The sequence below is a fragment of the Acomys minous genome (genome assembly GCF_964271855.1).
Source record: "Acomys minous genome assembly, chromosome: 5".
NCBI lineage: Eukaryota > Metazoa > Chordata > Mammalia > Rodentia > Muridae > Acomys > Acomys minous.
In genome coordinates, this window is record NC_140494.1 from 117,562,381 (window position 1) to 117,581,466 (window position 19,086).

A 19,086-nucleotide genomic window follows, 5' to 3' on the forward strand; every position below is an offset into this window, starting at 1 on the left:
CGAGACTCACAGAACTCAACACACCCCTCCAAAGTCTCTTTTTAATCAAGGCTCCCCTAATCCTCTTCACAATCAGATACAAGCTGTCCCCGCTTCACATCCCCCAGCACTGTATCCGAAGCCATCTCCTGGGGCCCGTGTGCCTTGCCGGGGAGCACGGGACTATGTGGACCTAACACAGCCTTTGGATCCTGAGGCCTCCGAGCCACCAGTTCTCGTTTGCTTGACAATAGCTGTTTCAGTGCCCGGCAAGAAGGCCCTGAAACATAACTGCCTCCCTAACTGATGGTAGAGTGGTGGCAAAGACACACAGACACCATTCAGGGTAGCTTCATGTCATGAGTCAGGACTCAGTGGGAGAAGCCTGTTAACAGTAAGTCTTGGGCTGGAGAGATGGCTCAGAGGGTAAGAGCACACTGACTGTTCTTCCAGAGGACCTGGGTTCAATTCCCAGCACCCTCCTGGCAGATTAGAGCTGTCTATAACTCCAGGATCCATCACCCTCATACAGACATATATGCAAGCAAAAAACATCAATACACCTGAAATTAAAAAATACCAGTACATTAATATAGAGAGAGAGAGAGACAGAGACAGACAGACAGACAGACAGACAGACAGACAGACACACACACACACACACACACACACACACACACACACAGAGAGGGGGGGGGTGAGCTTGATTCTCCCACACCTGGCCCTTATGACGTTTCAGAGAAAAACCAAGGAATTTAAAATAACTCGAGGCAAAAAGAAACTTCCTTTTCCCTCCAGATTCTATACTTCAGTTTCTGAACATATCCAATAAATGGTAATAAGTCCTGTCAAAATCTTTATGAACAGGGGTGAAGTAGAAATAAGAATGCAGCTAAATGAACAAATATTGGCCTTACAGCTGCCAGCGTTGCCCACTTGAGACAAAGAACCAGAGTGCAGGGAGAGGACCTCACTATGGCGGGTTTCCAACAGTGTACTTCATTGTCCCATTAACAGTCTATAGCTGCTCAATGACAAGACAAGAGTGTATGCATGGAAAAAAGAAGCAAGCTGAGCAGCGGTGGAATGTTCTGGAAAGTGTGGAATAAAATAACTTGGCTGGGGCATAGTGGTACACGACTGTAATCCCAGCATTCAGAAAGCAGAGGCAGGTGGATCTCTATGAGTTTGAGACCAGTCTGGTCTACAGAGTAAGTTTCAGGACAGAGAAACACTCTCCCAAAACAACAACAACAAAAATCATAACTTCTCACAATCCCGCTTGTCTGACCCCAGCTCATGTTTTCTGTCCCTGCATAATGCAATTTCTAAAACTCTAGTGTTCTACCTTGCACACAAAGCCTTTTTCCTTCTGGCCTTTCTCTTTCCTTCCACGGGGGTCAGGGACAGTGCTAATCCAGGTCAATAGGATACTCTCTTAGAAGCTAAGCTTCTCCCTGTCCATCCAGGCAGAGCAGGTGGTTTTCTGCAATCTAGACCACTGTGCCTTCCTTCCTTCTTCCTTCTGCTCACACATCAGCGATCAGTGTCCTGAGCAAGTGACACTGCCAAGGGAACAGAATGAAGACAGTGTAATCAGAGTCACTGTGAAAACCCAGTTGTGTGGTTGGTGAGACCTTGTCACTCTACAACCTTTGCTGCTCACTGGCTGGTTCTGTTTGTTTGCCACAGACACAGATACCCAAGAAGGCAAGGCTCAATCTGCTTAACAGAGAACATGGCACACTCCAGGCATGACATGATGGTGAGCTGAAATAATCCACTCCACAGGCATGGTGATCAAATGCCAATGACCTGAAGGCAGACTCTAAGCCCAGTTTAAAGTCACCTCTTGTGCTGCTCGCCAGCATGAACTACTTGCCTGCTCAGTGACAAAGGCCAGGGTGGTTGATTTTGACTTGCAGCCAGGGGAAATTGTGGGTTATATGTGGCACTGAGGTTGGTGAAAAAATAACGAGTTTTTCCAAAACCACCAGAAAAAAAAAAAAAAGACAGTGACAAAGGAACAACAGCCAAAATTGTCTCCTGGCCTCCTCCATATACATAAGCGCGCGCACACACACACACACACACACACACACACAGTCTATATTGTATCTAGACAGTCTTTTTAATCATTATTTCCAAATATTAAAGTATAAAGAATGTTTGCATAGTATTTATACTTTTTAGCATTATAAGTTGTCATTATTGTTGTTGTTTTGCTTTTGTTTTTAAAGACAGGGCCTCACTATTGTATCACGGGCTGGTTCCAGAACTTGCTATGTAGATTAGACTGTCCTCAGACTCACAAAAGATCTGCCCACCTCTGCCAACCCAGTACTGGTATCAAAGACATGCTGGCTTATGAGTAATCTTGAAAAGACTTAGAGTTTGTAGGAAGATGAGCATTGTAAGGAGGAGGGGAATCATTCATCCCCTCTGTTATGAAGGAGGACTGCATTATCATGATCAAAGAAATGAAAGATTACAAATTAAAGCGATTATATAAAACAGGCAGGAAAACCTAATGCAAAAAAACATACATACTTCATTCTAAATTGATTACACTCACTGTTACAGAGAGTAGCCTAATTAAAATATTTCAAAATGCTAGGAGTGAACTTAATATTATATATACTATATAATATAATATACTATTATATACACTATATAATATACTATTATATGTAATACATATTTTATATATAATATATAGTAGTTTTTCCTCATAGGAATCAAAATCCAGCTCAAAGAAAAGACACTGATTTAATTAATCATACTAAAAGCCAAAATATATCAGGGACTATTTTTAACGTAGGCATGAGCTCTTCCTCCAACTGATTCAAAGTCATACACAGAGAGTAGGGGGCAGGGGGCATTTGATGACCTAAAATTAGTTATTTTGAACACAGTACCACATACTAAATAAAATAATAACCACAACAAATTCTTACAGAGGAACCAACTCCTCAAAGGAAAAGAAAACAAGACTGCAAACAGGCAATTCACAAAGGAAGAAACACAAGGGCCAATAAGCAGACCAAAAAAAAAAAAAAAAGCCGTTTGATCTTAACAGTGCACAATGAAATGCAAATTAAGCAGCAGTATACACTGCAGAGGAATCCAGCAAGGGCGATGGATTCCCATCCTCGTGAGAACCAGGAAGTAAGCTCCTAGAGGACAGAGTCAGTAGGTTAAGGGGTATCTCAAATAAGGAAACACTTTCTATTGCCATTGATTCCTTAGAAACCAATAGCCCCGATTAGGAAAAACTGTATGCAAGCAATCTACTTCTGAGTGGCCAGAAGTTAGTTTATCACATCCTACCTTATTGGCTGAAAGGACAGACACAAGCCCTTATAAGGTTACCCAACCTGCGGGTATATTTACAAAGAAACTTAAAAGAAGCATTCAAAATCAGTAATGGCAGCTGCCCTCTGGAGGCAGGTGGGAGCGGCCTGGAGATGGCACTCTCTTTCAGTTAGTGTAAATTTTGCTTGTGAGCCATGTAAATATATTCCCTATATAAACATGAAATTAAGATATGCCGTATAACAAAAAAAAATTATAAGTGAGCTTCTCTTTTCTTTTTCTTTGCTCTTTTCATATAGACATTTTCATACAGCACTCGCCGATGCTATAGTTTTGACTTTTCAAACACTATTGACCTGACCTTTATCCTAACACCCAGCATTACCGAGATTCCCTGGTGCCCCCGGAGGAAAAGACCACTCTTAAGACATATAAAGTTCTATGGCGACATGTATTAAGACGGACTGTTTTTACACCTCACTCGCAATGGCCCTCTGAAAATTGTTGCCCTAAAGACATACTAGGTAAGGGTGCAAAGCTGATTCTGCAGCATTATATAATTCAGAGGGGCATTAGAAACTGCTACGAGCCAGCGGACCCCACTTTGAGTGACAGGTTCTCTAAAGCTCCCACCCCCTGGCTCCAGGATGCTCCACTCACTTAGTCTGCGCTGGGGTGCGGTGGTTGGAATTGGAGCAGAAGATGTTGGACTTGCGCGTACTGTCGAGGAATTCGCCCACTGAGCTGCCGCGGAGCTCCCCCAGGGGCCGAGCCTCATGCTTGAGGTACCACTGGTGTGCATCGAAGCACTTGCCGCACATGAGCTGCTCACACTCGAAACACCAGAAGTCAGCCAGCTCTTTGCAGCGGGTGCACGCAGCCTGCGCATCTACAATCTGCCGGAACACCGCCAGGCGCCGCTGCAGGCTCTCGAAGAACACGTTATCCAGGGCCTCCCCATTAGCACCAGCTGGCCCAGGCGCCTGGCAGACCGGGCACTGGAGGCCCGGCTCCTTCAGGCATCCAGAGCACAGCGTGTGCAGGCAAGGCAGCAGCTTGGGGCACTTGGCTTGGGCCTGGCAGCCCGCACAGCGCAGAAACTGGAATTCCTCCTTCATGGCTTGCTGGTGAACCAAAGAGGGAAGTGAGGCCTAAAGGAAACCCAAATATTGTTCCCCAACTGGCTGCCCATCCCTTCAGCTGGAGACTGGAGTGGATAGGACCTCACATTCCATTCCGGAGAGTCACTGGATCGTGTCCTGGCTTATTGGCACCCCAGTTCCTCATTTATTCGGGCCTTGCGGCTCTCACTGCACAATTTACTCGAGGGCTATCTACTTAACTATCAGACTCCCTAATAGGCCCTGAGACACAAGATTGGATACATCTTTGCCTTCCAAGGATTCAGTTTGGAACAGTACCAACTTCATATAAAGTGCTTAACAACAATTTGGGGGGTTGGTTCTCAAAAACATAGGCATGAAATACTAGATTACCAGAACCTCCACTGTTCGTTTATACCCAGAAGAACTGGGAGAAAAAAAATCCAAATAGATATTTATATACTAATGTGCCTAGCAGCACTAGCCTCAAAAGTCACAGAGATCCAAGTGTCGATTAGTACGCAAATGCATGAACAGAATGTATCCGCACATATAGAGAGATATTATTCAACCTGAAAAAGGGATGAAATCCTGATACATACAACAACATGGATAAACCTTAAAGACATTATGGTCAGTGAACTATGCCTGCCATAAAATGAGAATATTGTGCAATTCCATTTATAAGAAATATTAAAAATAGTTAAGTTGGGGGCTGGGGAGATGGCTCAGAGGTTAAGAGCACTGTCTGCTCTTCCAGAGGTCCTGAGTTCAATTCCCAGCACCCACATGGTGGCTCACAACCATCTATACTAGAGTCTGGTGCCCCCTTCTGACATGCAGGTATACATGCAGATAGAACATTCATCTATATAAAATAAATTAATAAATCTTTTTAAAAAAGAATATCTGGCCGGGCGTGGTGGCGCACGCCTTTAATCCCAGCACTTGGGAGGCAGAGGCAGGCGGATCGCTGTGAGTTCGAGGCCAGCCTGGTCTACAAAATGAGTCCAGGACAGCCAAGGCTACACAGAGAGACTCTGTCTCGAAAAACCAAAAAAAAAAAAAGAATATCTAAGTTCATAGAAACAGAAAGTAGAGGTATTAGTTAAAGGGTACAAAGTGCTCAGAACAGTGTCTGGCACATGAAAAGTACCCATAAATGTTAGCTAGTATTTTTAATCCTTGGTTATATAATACTAATAACAAAAAGTTATGGCAATGTGGCATCATTTGTGGTTTTGCGAAGGGAAAAAGGTTAAAAATAAAGGAATGGAGGTAGCTCCCCGGGGCTAAGTACGGAAGGTTAAGGTAAAACTTCCAGGAGGACCAAGAATTAGGCTTCCTTAAGAGAAGCCATGCGAGCTTGGTGCACACCTTTAATCCCAGCACTCAGAAGGCAGAGGCAGGTCTCTACGAGTTTGAGGCCAGTCTGGTTTCCATAGTGAGCTCCAGGCCAGCCAAGACTACAAAGTGAGACCCTGTCTTAAAAAGAAAAAGAAAAAGAAAAAGAAAAAACAAACAAAAAATTCCCTAAACTTTATACACATAAACTAAAGTAAATCTATGAAAATGTAAAGAGAAGTTAATACAAGTCGTTGTTGGTCTTAACCAAGACAGCACTTTGGTCTGGGTCAGGTTTTGTTTGCTTTGCTTTGTTTTGAAGCAGAGTCTTGCTGTGTTTCCCTTAGCAGTCTTGAACTCTCTCTGTAGACCAGGCTGGCCTGGTGCTTGCCACCATGCTCCAGCCCCTGCGTCCCAAGTGCTATAGCTCCTGGTCTGTGCTACCACTGCTGCGAACCAGAAGCGAGTGGGGTCGGGGTGTCGTACAGACCAGGGCATGCCGTTAGCTCCAGGTCAGGGCAAAGGGGACTCCTGGCCTGGCCTTCTCCCTGGACTGTGGTCTTTCGTCTGAGGTAGGAGCTAAAAGCAAGGTTCCAGGGAATGGGGTGGCACACCTCATTACAATCCAGATATCCCCAGGGCTACCCTAACTCATCCTGGTTCCTCTTTTTATTCTATACTGTCATTTCTACCACTTCCCAGCTAGGAGTGTCTCTTCGGGACACTAAGTCATCTCTCTATGAAGACCTTCTCCATTCCCCAACCAGTGTAAACGAATAAAACCCTATGCGCCCTTCCTCTTCTAACCCAGCAGTACCTCCGCGGGACTCTGGCTGTGTTCATGATCTTCGGAGGGGTCCTCTGGGGGAGGCATGGTGGGCGTGGGGGCCAGAGCAGGATCCTGTTGGAGGCGGGGAGATCCAGAGGATACGGGTGCCTCCTCCATGGAGATCGGTGCAGTTTCGATTTCGGGATTGGGTCTGTGAGGGCGGGAAATGAGTACCCGACTTGAGCCAGAAAACTGAGCCGCTAGAACTGTGCAGCGGGGAGGTACCCGAGGAGGGCCCGCCTTCCGAGAGGAAGTGAGACAGGGCTGAGGCGGGTCTAGGGGCGGAGAGGCTGGTTCTGTAGTCACCCTTAGGGGGTTAGAAGAGAAAGGCTAGGGAGCTCTGGAGCCACTTCGGGTAGAGCCTGAAAGGTTAACGAAACAAGTAAATAAACAAGCGCGGCGTAGTGGCACGACTCGGTAGCAAAAAGGTCGCGAGCTTGACAGCTGCTCTACGAGGAAAGATGCTGCGACGCACACAGCATGCACACTAGGAGAGTTACAGAGCTGACTACCTGACAGACTTCGTTTCCCTGTTTCAGATCTGTCTGTGAGCCAGTCACCTCACCTCACAGCTTTGTGTCTCCCTGGCTAAGAGCCAGGTAGAGAAATATAGCCCTCTTTGATAGAGCCTCCAAGGCAGCCCAGATGGAAACTTCGACCCAGTATTGGGATGGGTCTGCCTGGAAAGCCTTCCCTCAGCTGAGAATGGAGCTTAGGGTAGAAAGTCGCCAGGGATTCAGGGTTGCGGAGACACTTATAAAGAGAGACAAGCACATGGGAAGGCGTGGAGGTCTAAAGCAGGGCAGCCCGTTTGGGAAGAAGTCAGGGGCACTTTCGGGTTTGAGAGGGGCTCCTGAGAAATAATATCGGAGAAAAAAAAATTCTTTCTCTGAAAAGAAATCTCTTTCTAGTACTGGGTTGAAATCTCCATTTGGGGTGACTTGGGGCTCTCTCAAAGAGGGCTTTATTTCTATACCTGGGCCTTTAAAAGTGTACCCTGCCTCCAAGCTGGCCAGTATTCTTTGGCCTTTAAAATTAGTCCATCGAACTAAGAACAGCCAAATGTGGTGGGCAGTTGTTTCTGTCATATTTTGTTAAGAATGTGTTTGTACAAATATTTGTGTTTTCTTTCCTCAATTTCTTTATCATGTGGTATAATGCCAATTAAGAGAATATCAATCGTTATCATATATAAGTTTGAGATATTAAAAGAATGTCCCTAAAGGGGCATTGCCACTTATTCTAAATTTATAATGTTTGCAGTTGTATGAGGAATAGTCATACTTGTTAGGTGCAGTTAGGACATCGCAATTGTATGTAGGATAATTATGTTTAGGCGTTATTATGGCCTACTTATTTTTTTCATTTGGAAATTAATCATGACATAAGGAAATGTGATTGTGTGTTAAGCTGACAAAGAGTGGTTTGTCATTGGCTGTTCTTGGTTGTCAACTTGACTACATCTGGAAGTAGCTAAAACCCCACTCCTGGTACCAACTCGCCTTAGAGTTTTTATTGCTGAGATGAAACGCCACGGCCAAAAAAGCAAGCTGGGGAGGAAAGGCTTTATTTTGCTTACACTTTCACATTGTAGTACACTCATGAAGGAAGCCAGGATAGGAACTCAGATAGGGCAGGGACCTGGAGGAATGAGCTGCTGCAAAGGCCATGGAGGGGCGCTGTTTACTGCCGTGCTCACCGTGGATTGCTCAGACTACTTTCTTATAGATCCCAGGACCACCAGCCCAGTGGTGGAAGCACTCAAAATCATTAATTAAGAAAATGGTCTACAGGTTTGTCTACAACTCAACCTTAGGGACGCTTTTTCTCAATTGGAGTTCCCACCTCTCAGATGACTCTAGCCCATGTTAAGTTGACATAAAATTAGCCAGCACAGCAGTCACAGGTAGAAGGACTGAGAAGCCGGCTGTGGCAGGGATCTGGGGAAGCAAGGTCGGGAAAGCTTCATTCTTTGCTTGCCTTGTAAAACGGCCTCCTGCCAGTCTCCCCAGCATCCTATTGGAGTATATTTGCTACCTTTATTTGGGCGTTCTAAAGCCATGGGCAGACCAGTTACCTCCAGTATACGGATCAAGGAGTCTGATGTAATGCTGTGATAAGCCCTGCTGTCTGATACCTCTGTGCCACCCCCCACCTACCCACCCCCCACTGCCATGCTTCCCAGGATGTCTGCATGTTGAATTTCTCTTTTATACCAAACTTCAGGGCTTACGACTTCACCTTGCCCACAGTGACTCGGATATGCCATCATTAGGCAAATAAGTACAGCACTCTGTATGACAACCTCTGTTTTCTGGGCTCTGGGGAAACAAGTTCAATTTGCTGACCATGCCAGGAAAAAGTCTAAATCTGGATAAAGCACAACCCTCAGTGTGTTGAGTTTGGAGGAGTGCATTGAAGCCGATAACATTTCCTTGATTCTGGAGAAAGGGCTCCTCTAATGCTCTTTTAAAGCCAAATTGCTCTTCTTTCCTAAGGCCAGGTAAGATATCAGGAAGGAAGTGGTCAGGACCCCTGAAGATGCTCCAGATTAGAACCAAGGCCACATTCCCAAACTGGGCGATGGCAGTTCGGTCCTCCCAGCGCAGAGGGTGCTGTGGCGCGGCGGGTACGGACCCAGCCAGATTCCTGCTCCAGCGTAACCACTGTTCTTGGAAGCGCAGGCGAAGCCGGAAGCTGCGAGTACGAGGCGGAGCTGCTGCGAGCTGGGCAGGGCTGGCGCCGTGTGGAGGCTCGGGGTGTGTCCGGGTCAGAAGTCATGCTTGGCAGGTCCGGCTACCGGGCACTGCCCTTAGGGGATTTTGACCGTTTCCAGCAGTCAAGCTTCGGTTTTCTGGGTTCGCAAAAGGGCTGCTTGTCCCCAGAGCCGGGCGGCGTGGGGCCGGGGGCCGGTGAGTGGCTGCCCAGCACGGCGGACTGTAGAGGGACTGGCTAGTACCCACAAGACCTGTACTCTGCCTCTAGAAGGAAGGAAGCGTAAAGGGGATAGGATATGGAGAGGATGCCAGACGAGGTGTCAGGATGCTACTATTGATTTGTCCTCACTAGGGCCACCAGCTGCAGCTTTGGAACCAGCACAGCCCCATTTTCCTGAATCTCAGCCCACCACGTTACTATTTTTAGGATAACCCATCATGCATAGAAAGAAAGCGAAGTCCTAGGCAGAGGGAGCCACAGGCAACCTAAAGGCACCTGCTGAGAAATGGAAAAAGGTTCACCCTAGGGTAGCAGCGCGCAGGGACCGGGAGTCTCCTGTGTACTGGTGAGGATGCACAGAACAAGAAGGCAGAGCTGCAAATTGCCCAGCTTGTTTGCTTGGGCTTTCTCGCTCCAAAGCCTTCGGTGGATCCTTTGGCTCACACTTCTCAGCCTGACTTTGGAGTGTTTGGCCCCCTCTGTGGTTCTCTTGTATTGATAGTACACTGACCGCTTTGGCACTAAGGAACGAATCTCCCATATTCTGGCCCCTGCGTTTAGGATTGCCTCTGCCCGAGGTTACCTTTTCCGAAAAGATCAGGAGTTGGTTTGGGATTTAGAAGACGCTTCAGGTGGGGCCTTCCTGAAGGACAGAACAGACAGACACTCTCTTGTCACCTTCTTATCTAGGGCTGGGGAGGAGAGCCGACAGCAAGCTCACCCCAGATCCCGGGGCTGCCTGCTCAACACCTGTTCTCGATGCTTGGTTCTCAGCAGGGCTCAGAATCCTTGGCTTTGGCCTCGTCTTCCAGCTCTTCCCTCCAATCGGCTTGAGTTGAGATACACATTTAATTTTTTTAGGTATTAAAAGTGGGAACAATGACTAAGAAAGGGACACTGTAGTCCCGCTGTAACTCTTAGTGATGAGCAGTTAGTTTTATCCTTGTTAGCTGAGGCATTTTCTCCGTAAGGACCCCTTGAAGGCATGCTTGTGGGGCTGTTGGTAGAAATGTCTTAACACCAGCGGTGTTCGTTCCGCCCAGCATGAGTGTTCTGTTCCAGATTCGGGTGAGCAACACACATTAGACAAGTTGTTGTTGGTTTGTGCCATGTCCAGCAAAGAGAACACGGCACGGATCGTGTTTTCACATTTGGTGGCTCTTACCCGTGGTAGGAAAGCCTTGTGTTGGGTGTTGCACAAGGTTAGTTATATAGAGGTCCCTAACTAACTATGGGGAGCCTCTGAAGCAGGACACAGCAAAGGATGCACACACACACGGGTCCACTGTACGTACAGGACACTGTACTTGAAGTTGTCCTGCCAGGCCCAGCAGGTGTTCTGTGGTTGCTTCTGCTCCTCTGTTCCCAGATGCACCAGAGAGCTGGCCCTCCTGTCTCTGTCATGGCCTCATCAGTTTCCTGGGGTTCTTGGTGCTGCTGCTCACCTTCCCCATTTCCGGCTGGTTTGCTCTGAAGGTAAGGCTGGCTGGGTGCTGGGTGGGGGCCGGAGAGTTGGGGGAACACGATGAAAGCGTTGGCGAATGGATTCCCGTGATCTGGCCCGCTGCCTCTAAATATTATCACACCCCTAGGAAGCAGGCAAAGCGAGGGTTGTTCATTTTTTGATGGCTCAACGTGGCATGCCTGTGAAGAGGGCGCCTCAACCGAGGAGTGACCTCCATCCTGTGGCCACATCTTTGGGGTCATTTGGATTGCTTGACTAGTGGGCCCAGAGGGCCCAGACCTCTGTGGTCCAATCCCTAAACAGTTGGGCCTGAGCTAGCTGAGCAAGTGTGCATGGATGCGTGTGCGTGTGCGTGCGCGTGTGCGTGCGCGTGCGTGTGTGTGTGTGTGTTGATAATCATTCTTATTCTTCTGTGGTCTCTGTTTTATTTCTGGCCCCATTCCCTGGCCATCCCCTCCCCCTCCCCCTGCCCCTTCCCCCTCCCCTCATTCCCCTACTTTCCTGCTTGAGTTCCTGCCTTAACTTCCCTGGGTAACTTAGCTTCCTTCTGTAACCTGGATACCAAATTAACTCTTTCCTCCCCGGGTTTCTTTTGATCACAGTGTTCCTCACAGCAACAGGAGAAACTAGGACAATTCCCCTCCTTCAGATGAGTGAACTGAAGCCTAGACTTAACCAAGATCACCCAGGGAGCCAGTGAGGAGCAGGAAAAAAGTTTTCTGAGTCCTGGAGACTGCAAATGGACCTTTGCCAAATTATCCTCCCTTTGGCTCAGGGTCCAGTTGAAAGAAAAGCACCCAGCATACCCAGCAAGCAGTAAATGAGGGAACTCAGGCCTCATTCTCATAAGGGGTGGTACTTATAGGAAAGGAGGAGCAAGCCTGACCGCTCCAGGGTAGAGGAAGCCCTGGCAAGCCTTCCCCTGTGCGCGGCCCTAGGCGGTGGTGGCTCTAGAAAGCCTCTGTGTTTGTGTGGCCTAGAAGGGAGGATTGAGGTGAACCCAGATCCTACTTCTATAGTGACACTGAAATTAATGCCCCGTGACCACAGATATGTATCTTGGCCTCTCTGGCCTTTAGTTCTCAATTTAGACTTAACTATTTTTTTGAGGGGCTCCAGGGATCTGGAGGTTGTCAAGCCATTTGCTCAGGGCATTTGTTAGAGCAGCTGTCCTTTCCCTCAATTAATCCAAGAGCAAACAGTTCCCTGGAATGAGTCATGACTAGCTGCAGGCCACAGTGGTGACGTTTCTCTGGATCAAGCCAATCCCTGTGACTAAGACATGGCTGTCACTGAGCACTGCGTTCAAATCATGCCCCTTTCACTGGAGGGCTGTGTGACCACTGAGTCTGTCTCTGAGCTCAGGGTCTCGGAGCCCTGATTCTCTCATCTAAGTACAGCTAAGTGTGTTAGTATTTTTGTCACTTGACAAAGAGTTCAAAGTGCAGGCTTAGTTGGGCTCTCAACTTGGTTGTTTGGCCCAGTGTGTTTAAGTAGAGCATCATAGTGGTGAGTGTATACCACAGGAAGGCCTTCACCTCATGGCAGAGAAAAGTGAAAACAGGAAGTGGCCCAGGTTGACCTCTGACCTACACATACACCATACACACCAAAGGATATTTGGCAGGGTTAAGTGGGGGAGAGCAGAGAGGAACCTGGCAAATGACATTGGCCAGCCTGGGCAAACCATTTCCAACCCCTTTTATTTATCATCATGACCAGATCGTGCCCACCTATGAGAGGATGGTTGTGTTTCGATTGGGCCGGATTCGTACCCCCCAGGGGCCTGGCATGGTTCTTCTCCTGCCCTTCATTGACTCCTTCCAGAGGGTGGATCTGAGGACCCGAGCCTTCAATGTTCCTCCTTGCAAGGTAAGGGTCTTCTCGGCTGCCCTGCATAGAAGGAACGGGGCATGCACGTGATGAATTGTGGGCATACCTGGCCTTTGACCCTTCTCTGACTCCACCAATGTGGAGATGCCATTTTGCCATTGAGGAGCTAGCTACCAGGCCGGTGGGTCAAGCTGGACAGTCTCAGCGGTAATGACCTCCCACTAGCCCTTGGCCCTTTTAATGCTATCTCTATTATGGTCTTCTGAAACAGTTGGCCTCTAAGGATGGGGCTGTGCTGTCTGTGGGAGCTGATGTCCAGTTCCGCATCTGGGACCCAGTGCTGTCCGTGATGGCCGTGAAGGACCTCAACACCGCCACTCGTATGACAGCCCACAACGCCATGACCAAGGCCCTACTCAGGAGGCCACTGCAGGAGATCCAGATGGAGAAACTCAAGATCGGTGACCAGCTCCTGGTAGGTGCCATCTTACAAGATGCGGCTCGGGGTCTGGCAACAGGGTCCGGCTTTCTCTGCCCAGTCACTTTGAAGGTCACAAGGACCAGATTTCTCTGGGTCTTGGCTCACTATGTCTCAACCTTGTAACCACCTGAAAAGAGTCTGGGTGACACCCCAAGCTGAGGATCAGAAGGTGGCCCAGGTCATACACGTCTTGAGCATGTATATCCTGTAAAGAGGTGCTGTAGTGGAAACTCTTGGGCCCCTGCCTCTGACTGCTGAGGTTTTACCCTTCACTGCTGCTGTGATCACAGCCTTGGGCCCCGAGTTATTTGCAGTTTCTGTTCTTGTGGATGGGAGGAACAGGGCCCTCTGGGTGCAGCCATGTGCTTGGGGTTCCTGAACCTGTGTTTCTGTTGGCTTTTTTTTTTCTTGTTTGGAACAGAACAGAGACATGGGACATTTGAGTCTTTTTTCTGTCCCTGCTCTACATGTGTGAAAAATTAGGTACACTTTGCTGACTGCTACACATGCAGTAGCGTGTCTCCCCCATAACCAGCGTGTGCTTCCTCTCCTGTGTGGCTTGTGTTTATCCACCTTCTTCAAGCAACCCCCCCAACACACACTAGAGCAGGGCTCAGCCATGACAGTGGTCCTCATGGCACAGTGGTGGTTTTGTTTTGTTGCTTTGTGGCAATGCCAGTTGGGGATGGAACTAGGGGCTGTGAGCATGCTAGACAGATGTTCTACCACTAAACCCCTGGCCCCAGTGTCCTATGGCTTACAGAGTGCTTGTACCTGCCCACCAGCATCTCAGCTTCCCATTTTTATTTTGGGGTGGGGGGCGCCAGTATTTGTCATTTTAATGGAGGAGGGGGACCAAGACTCAGAAATGTCCCCACTTGGTTCTGAGAACCATTCATGGTCAAAGGGCATTGTCATCAGTTCCTACCCACAATTCAGTGTTCAGCTAGTACGACTCAGGAACTACTCGGCTACCAGATATTCTTCATACAAGCGCATCCCACTAGAATACATCTCTAGGAAGATAAAAGTCAATCTTAGGCAAAGTTGTGTTGCTTTGGTGCGAGAAGGGGCAGTTAGGGGAAAGCCCAGCTAGGATGTGAAAGTCACAAGGGCCCGTTGTCCAGGCTGAGTTGACTCCTGGGTCAATAGAGCTGAAAGGAACTGTCAGGGAGCTACATTATAAGTCTCTCAAGCCCTGGTTCAAGTAAGTATAATCATGCCCCACCCACTTTCCCATCTGGACTCCCCTCTCACTCCTTCCTTAGCCTGACACTGCAGTGGGTAGCTTTTCTTCCTGTCCCCAAGCTCCCAGAATAACAATTCATGAGACTCTTTAAATAAACAGTATACAAATACCTAAGCCGTCTGGCTAGGCTCTTCTCTGACTAGCTATAACTTAAAACAACCCATTATACTAATCACTGATACCTGGGCTCAGGTATCATGTGTTCGTCTTCTTCACATCTTGCTGGCTGAATCTTACCACACCTGACCCCATCCCAGAATTCTTTCTGCCTCCCGGATATTCTAAGCTATAGGCTATCGTCAGATTTATGATTGACAGGCGCTGCATTCAGACGATTCCCAAGACATTCCTTCTACTTGACACTTCCTCACTTCTTCCCCAGTTGCAGTCTGGCCAATCGCTTCTTGCCCCTCCCCTGCACTCCTGCAGCCTCCCACTCACTGCATCTCTGCTTAACTGTGCACTTCCTGCTTCACTCTTGGAGTCCCCCCTCCTGGCCCCCCCTCTCCTGTGCCAGGCCTTGCCTGGTCCCACCTCTCTCCTAGGGATCTCAGGGATCTTCTTTGACTCCTCACTCAAGCTCCCTACCCCCCCCTCCTCTAACTTCCAGAAGGTTCTGTTTCTCTCCCTCCATCCTTAGTCCCGGCTTTGCTCAGACTTAGGAGCTAGCTCTGCCTGTCACCACAGTGACCTCCCTCTGGTCTGACCAGTGGATGTTTCTCAGCCTTTCCCTTACTTTAGCTAGTGACAACATTCTACTCTGGATCTCTCTGCCCCCGCACACAGCTCCCAACTGTGCTTTGTCCCCTACCCTACAGTGTCCAGGCTTCTGCCATTGGCCTTCTCAGTTTTGATACACATACACCCTCCCTGCTGGGGAAAGTTCACTCCAGGGTTTATAGCATTACTGCTCTGGTCTGCCCCTTGCGCACCCTGCTCCCCTTTATCCTTTGGAGACTTACTAAACCATCCTTACTAAACTGACAGTATTAAAATAGCTGTTGTCCCTTCCCTTCTCGTCCCCCTGTGTGTCCTCTCCAGGTGAATGCTGTCATCATGACCCCAGGCCCCCATACCAGGAGCCTGCCTTCCTCCACCCTGTGCCAGCCATACCCTTGCATAGCCTGTTTCCCTTTCTTGTGACTTTTACAAGAGTTTACAAGGCAGACCTACCCTGCTGCATCTGTCTCACCACCCTCCTCGACTTCTGCCTACAGAGGTCCACCCCACCCCCCTCAGTCTCTTGTCTACAGTATGAAACCATTCCTCCACTCCCAACCCTCTCCAACACAGTGTCTACACAGCAGCCAGGAGGGATCTTTCTCCCAAAAGGGGATCTGCTCTGTTGACCACCTCCATGTCTATAAACTCCTCTCTGGGGTCCCGGGCTATCTCAGAGCAAATCTACCCAAGCAGAAAGAAGCTGCCTGGAACCCTCAGTTCTCACCAGTGGCCCCCAATTTATACTTGGGAATCTAGGTGGAACTTTCTAGAATCTGCTGTCTGGGGTTTGCTGAGAATTTCCTTCTACGCCTGCCTAGAGTTCCCATCTTCCTTGTCCAGACTCAGCACTTGCCTCGCCAAGCGGTTGGTGCTTCTTGCTGAATTCCCAGCTGGGAGCATCTCTAATGTGGACATGGGACCTCCATGTCCATGTGTGGCTATAGTGAGCTGCTTGGAGAAGATGTTCAGAGAAGCCTAACCAAAGGACCCCCCACCACCCCCTTTCCCCTCACTGCCCTCAGCTGGAGATCAATGACGTGACCAGAGCTTGGGGACTGGAGGTGGACCGCGTAGAGCTCGCAGTGGAAGCTGTGCTGCAGCCACCACAAGACAGCCCAGCTGTGCCCAGCCTGGAAAACACCCTCCAACAGTTGGCCCTCCACTTGCTGGGGGGAAGCATGAACTCGGCGGCGGTAGGAGGTGTTCCGTCCCCGGGGCCGGGTAAGGAGTGTGGCATTGCCCACCAGCTCACTCTACAGCTGGCATTTCTTCTGGTCCTTTTAGCTTAACTGATTCAGTCTACCCAGTTTCTAGAGCTGACCAGAGTGAGGGCATGGGGAAGAGCCCATGTGTGCTAGTGTGGAGAGGACCTAGGTAGCCTCTGTGAGGAGCTACAGCTCTACAGAGTAGCTATAAGGAGGATTGTGTGTTCCAGGCCAGAGGAGCTTAGACATACAGTTTGGGATGTTTGCTGGGAAGGAAGAGGCAGAACTCTGACCTGTTCTCTTGTCTCCCTCTCCAACCCTGTCGGCCACCAGTAGACACCTTGGAAATGATAAGTGAAGTGGAGCCGCCTGCCTCTCATGCCGGGGCTGAGGCTGAGCCCAGCCTGAAGCAGCCCGTGGCTGAGGGGCTCCTCACTGCCCTGCAACCCTTCCTGTCCGAGGCGCTGGTCAACCAGGTTGGGGCCTGCTATCAGTTCAACGTCGTCTTGCCCAGCGGTACCCAGAGTGTCTACTTCCTGGACCTTACTACAGGTGTGGCTGTCCTCCCCGGTCTCCTCTTCCTCCTCATAATGACATCCTAGGCTTTGGTCTCTCTCCAATAGGCCGGATAGCTCAGCCAGATAACCCTCATACATAGCAGGCCTATGGCATGCCAGGCTCTGCACTGAGCACTCCTGTCCCTGTGAACCCGTGAGGCGTGATTATCATTCTTTTCATTATAAGTTCGCAAAAAGGAAGCGTGTGTGTGTGTGTGTGTGTGTGTGTGTGTGTGTGTGTGTGTGTGTGTGTGTTAGGGGCGGGGACTAAGTCTAGGCCATACCCCCAGCTCACAAACCTGAACTACCCAGCTCTTGCTACTATTAGTGGGATGTGCTACCCTCCCCTCCCCACATGGTGTCCCCCTACTGATGCCAATGCTACCACCCAACAGGACGAGGCAGAGTGGGACACGGAGTGCCTGATATCAACCCTGACGTGGTGGTGGAGATGGCGGAGGCGGACCTACAGGCCTTGTTGTGCAGGGAACTTCGGCCCTTGGGGGCCTACATGAGCGGGCGGCTGAAAGTGAAAGGTGACCTAGCCGTGGTCGTGAAGCTGGAGGCTGTCCTCAAGGCCCTGAAGTAGCAGTGTTGGCTGTCCATCTGTCGCCTATCCCTGAAGCTGGTGCCAAGCCAGAGAAGCTTCTTGGGATAGGAGATGTTGCTTGAGGCCATCGAAAATTGAGGCCTGAAGAGGTTTCAGGCCCAACCAGGAGCCCAGGAGGCCCGGAGACATCTGCGGCTGGTCACAACGGAGTCGGGTGTCCTGCACTTTTGCCTATGGTAGTTCCCTGGACAGGCCTTTGCTCATTCGATCCCCAACAAAGTGCCTAGTCCTGAGCTTGCTACACATAGTGAAGACGGACAGAGCCTGCCCTAGCCTGCCCTACCTGACTGGTAACCTAACTGGAAAGACAAGAAGCAGCTTGTATGGCACCCATGCGAAGGACCAAAGCACATGGGTTATGGCTCTGACGTCCAGGGAGATCAGAGGGAAGGGGAGGGAGGGGGGAAGGGTAGCCCCCAAGAAGGGGTTACTGCGGTGGATCCAGGTGGTCCCACCTTCCTATTGGCAGGCCAGGAGGGGAGAGCATGGGGCAGAGCAGTTTGCTTTCCCTGTGGGTCTGCTCCTGATGACCCCTGGCCTCATCCTCCAGCTCCATCCTGCATGTTTGAGGAGCTGGGCTCGGGGCAGCATGTGGGAGAGCCCTACTGTTCTGTGCTTACTAGAGGCTTGGGCGCCTCTGACAAATAAATGTGGAGTTGATGGCGTGGCATGAAGAAGTGCAGCTGGCTGTGGGGTGTGGTGGGCCAGGGAAGGTGTGCAAATTCCTGTGCCCAGCCAAGGGCCAAGGCTAGAGGCTGACACAGGCCCTGGGAGCTTTTGAAGCTCTTCCTCCTGGGTGTCTTATAGCCCTGGAAGTCAGGGTAAGGTGGCTGTGGGTTACTCTCTGTTTCTTTTCACAGTGGGGAAACAGATTCCCCAGGGAAGTAGGGCATGACCACAAAGACTAACCTACTGAAGAACGCGATGAGGGACTCTTAACGTGTTCAAGGGAGGAGTCAGAGCCACTGTGAGTGGCCCTTTCACTCCCTCGGATACTGTTGCTTCCCTGGATGATGTGAGAGACTCAGCTGGAGGCCTGGTTCTGGGCTCAGCCGGCTTCTGCTCCACTGGTGGAGCCCCGACTCAAGGCAAAGAAGTGAATCTCAAGCCCAAGAGGTTTGTAGAGAGAAACCAAGCCAACCCATGAACTGGCATCCCTTGGCTCGTCTTCTGCTCTTCCCTGGGCCCCTTTTTACCGGTATCAGGCCCACAGTGTGTTCCTCTGTCTCTTCTGGTGCCAGATACTGTCTTGTTTTGCTGTAGGTCCTCCATCTGGCCTGGGCACTTCCATCAGGGCCAGCACAGGCCCCACAGACAGTGGGGATCCTCTTGAGGATGGTGGCCTTGTCTCTTGTCTGTTCAGATGGAAAGCGCTCTTGAACTCTAAAGCTTTCCCGCTGGGGCTGTGTTCCAAAGCCTTCTCTCTAGGTCTCATTGACTGTCCAACGTCCTCTAG

The 19,086-nt window shown here is 49.6% G+C and overlaps 2 protein-coding genes across 6 annotated transcripts in view; one reads left to right on the plus strand and one right to left on the minus strand.

Annotated features, from left to right (window-relative positions):
- PML (PML nuclear body scaffold) overlaps positions 1 to 6,799 on the minus strand; it is a 29,228-nt gene extending 22,429 nt beyond the window's left edge. For all 3 annotated transcript variants that reach the window (XM_084782336.1, XM_084782335.1, XM_084782337.1), the window contains exons 1-2: positions 6,559 to 6,799; positions 3,955 to 4,418 (exon numbers count right to left, since the gene is read on the minus strand). In XM_084782336.1, the coding sequence (XP_084638462.1) occupies positions 3,955 to 4,418; positions 6,559 to 6,687 (593 nt within the window). In that variant the 5' untranslated portion in view covers positions 6,688 to 6,799. The remainder of the gene's footprint in view (positions 1 to 3,954; positions 4,419 to 6,558) is intronic.
- Positions 6,800 to 9,251: 2,452 nt separating this feature from the next.
- On the plus strand, positions 9,252 to 18,307 carry STOML1 (stomatin like 1). 3 transcript variants are annotated; one of them, XM_084782684.1, is made up of 7 exons: positions 9,252 to 9,360; positions 10,877 to 10,983; positions 12,695 to 12,844; positions 13,077 to 13,280; positions 16,281 to 16,479; positions 16,797 to 17,015; positions 17,416 to 18,307. In XM_084782684.1, the coding sequence occupies exons 3-7, from the start codon at positions 12,716 to 12,718 to the stop codon at positions 17,607 to 17,609; spliced, it is 945 nt and encodes a 314-aa protein (XP_084638810.1). In that variant the 5' UTR covers positions 9,252 to 9,360; positions 10,877 to 10,983; positions 12,695 to 12,715; the 3' UTR covers positions 17,610 to 18,307. The 3 variants fall into 3 exon arrangements, with proteins under 3 accessions (XP_084638810.1, XP_084638808.1, XP_084638809.1); XM_084782682.1 differs by having other exon boundaries at positions 9,266 to 9,482; XM_084782683.1 differs by having other exon boundaries at positions 9,266 to 9,482; positions 16,800 to 17,015.
- Positions 18,308 to 19,086: the final 779 nt, after the last annotated feature.

What these genes read in the sequence shown, in the direction of transcription:
- STOML1 (XM_084782682.1), top strand. Translation starts at nt 9,350, where the DNA reads ATGCTTGGCAGGTCCGGCTACCGGGCACTGCCCTTAGGGGATTTTGAC. An exon ending in AGATCGGTGACCAGCTCCTG is followed by an intron (nt 13,281 to 16,280) that starts GTAGGTGCCATC and finishes CACTGCCCTCAG; the next exon opens with CTGGAGATCAATGACGTGAC. An exon ending in CTTCCTGGACCTTACTACAG is followed by an intron (nt 17,016 to 17,415) that starts GTGTGGCTGTCC and finishes ACCACCCAACAG; the next exon opens with GACGAGGCAGAGTGGGACAC.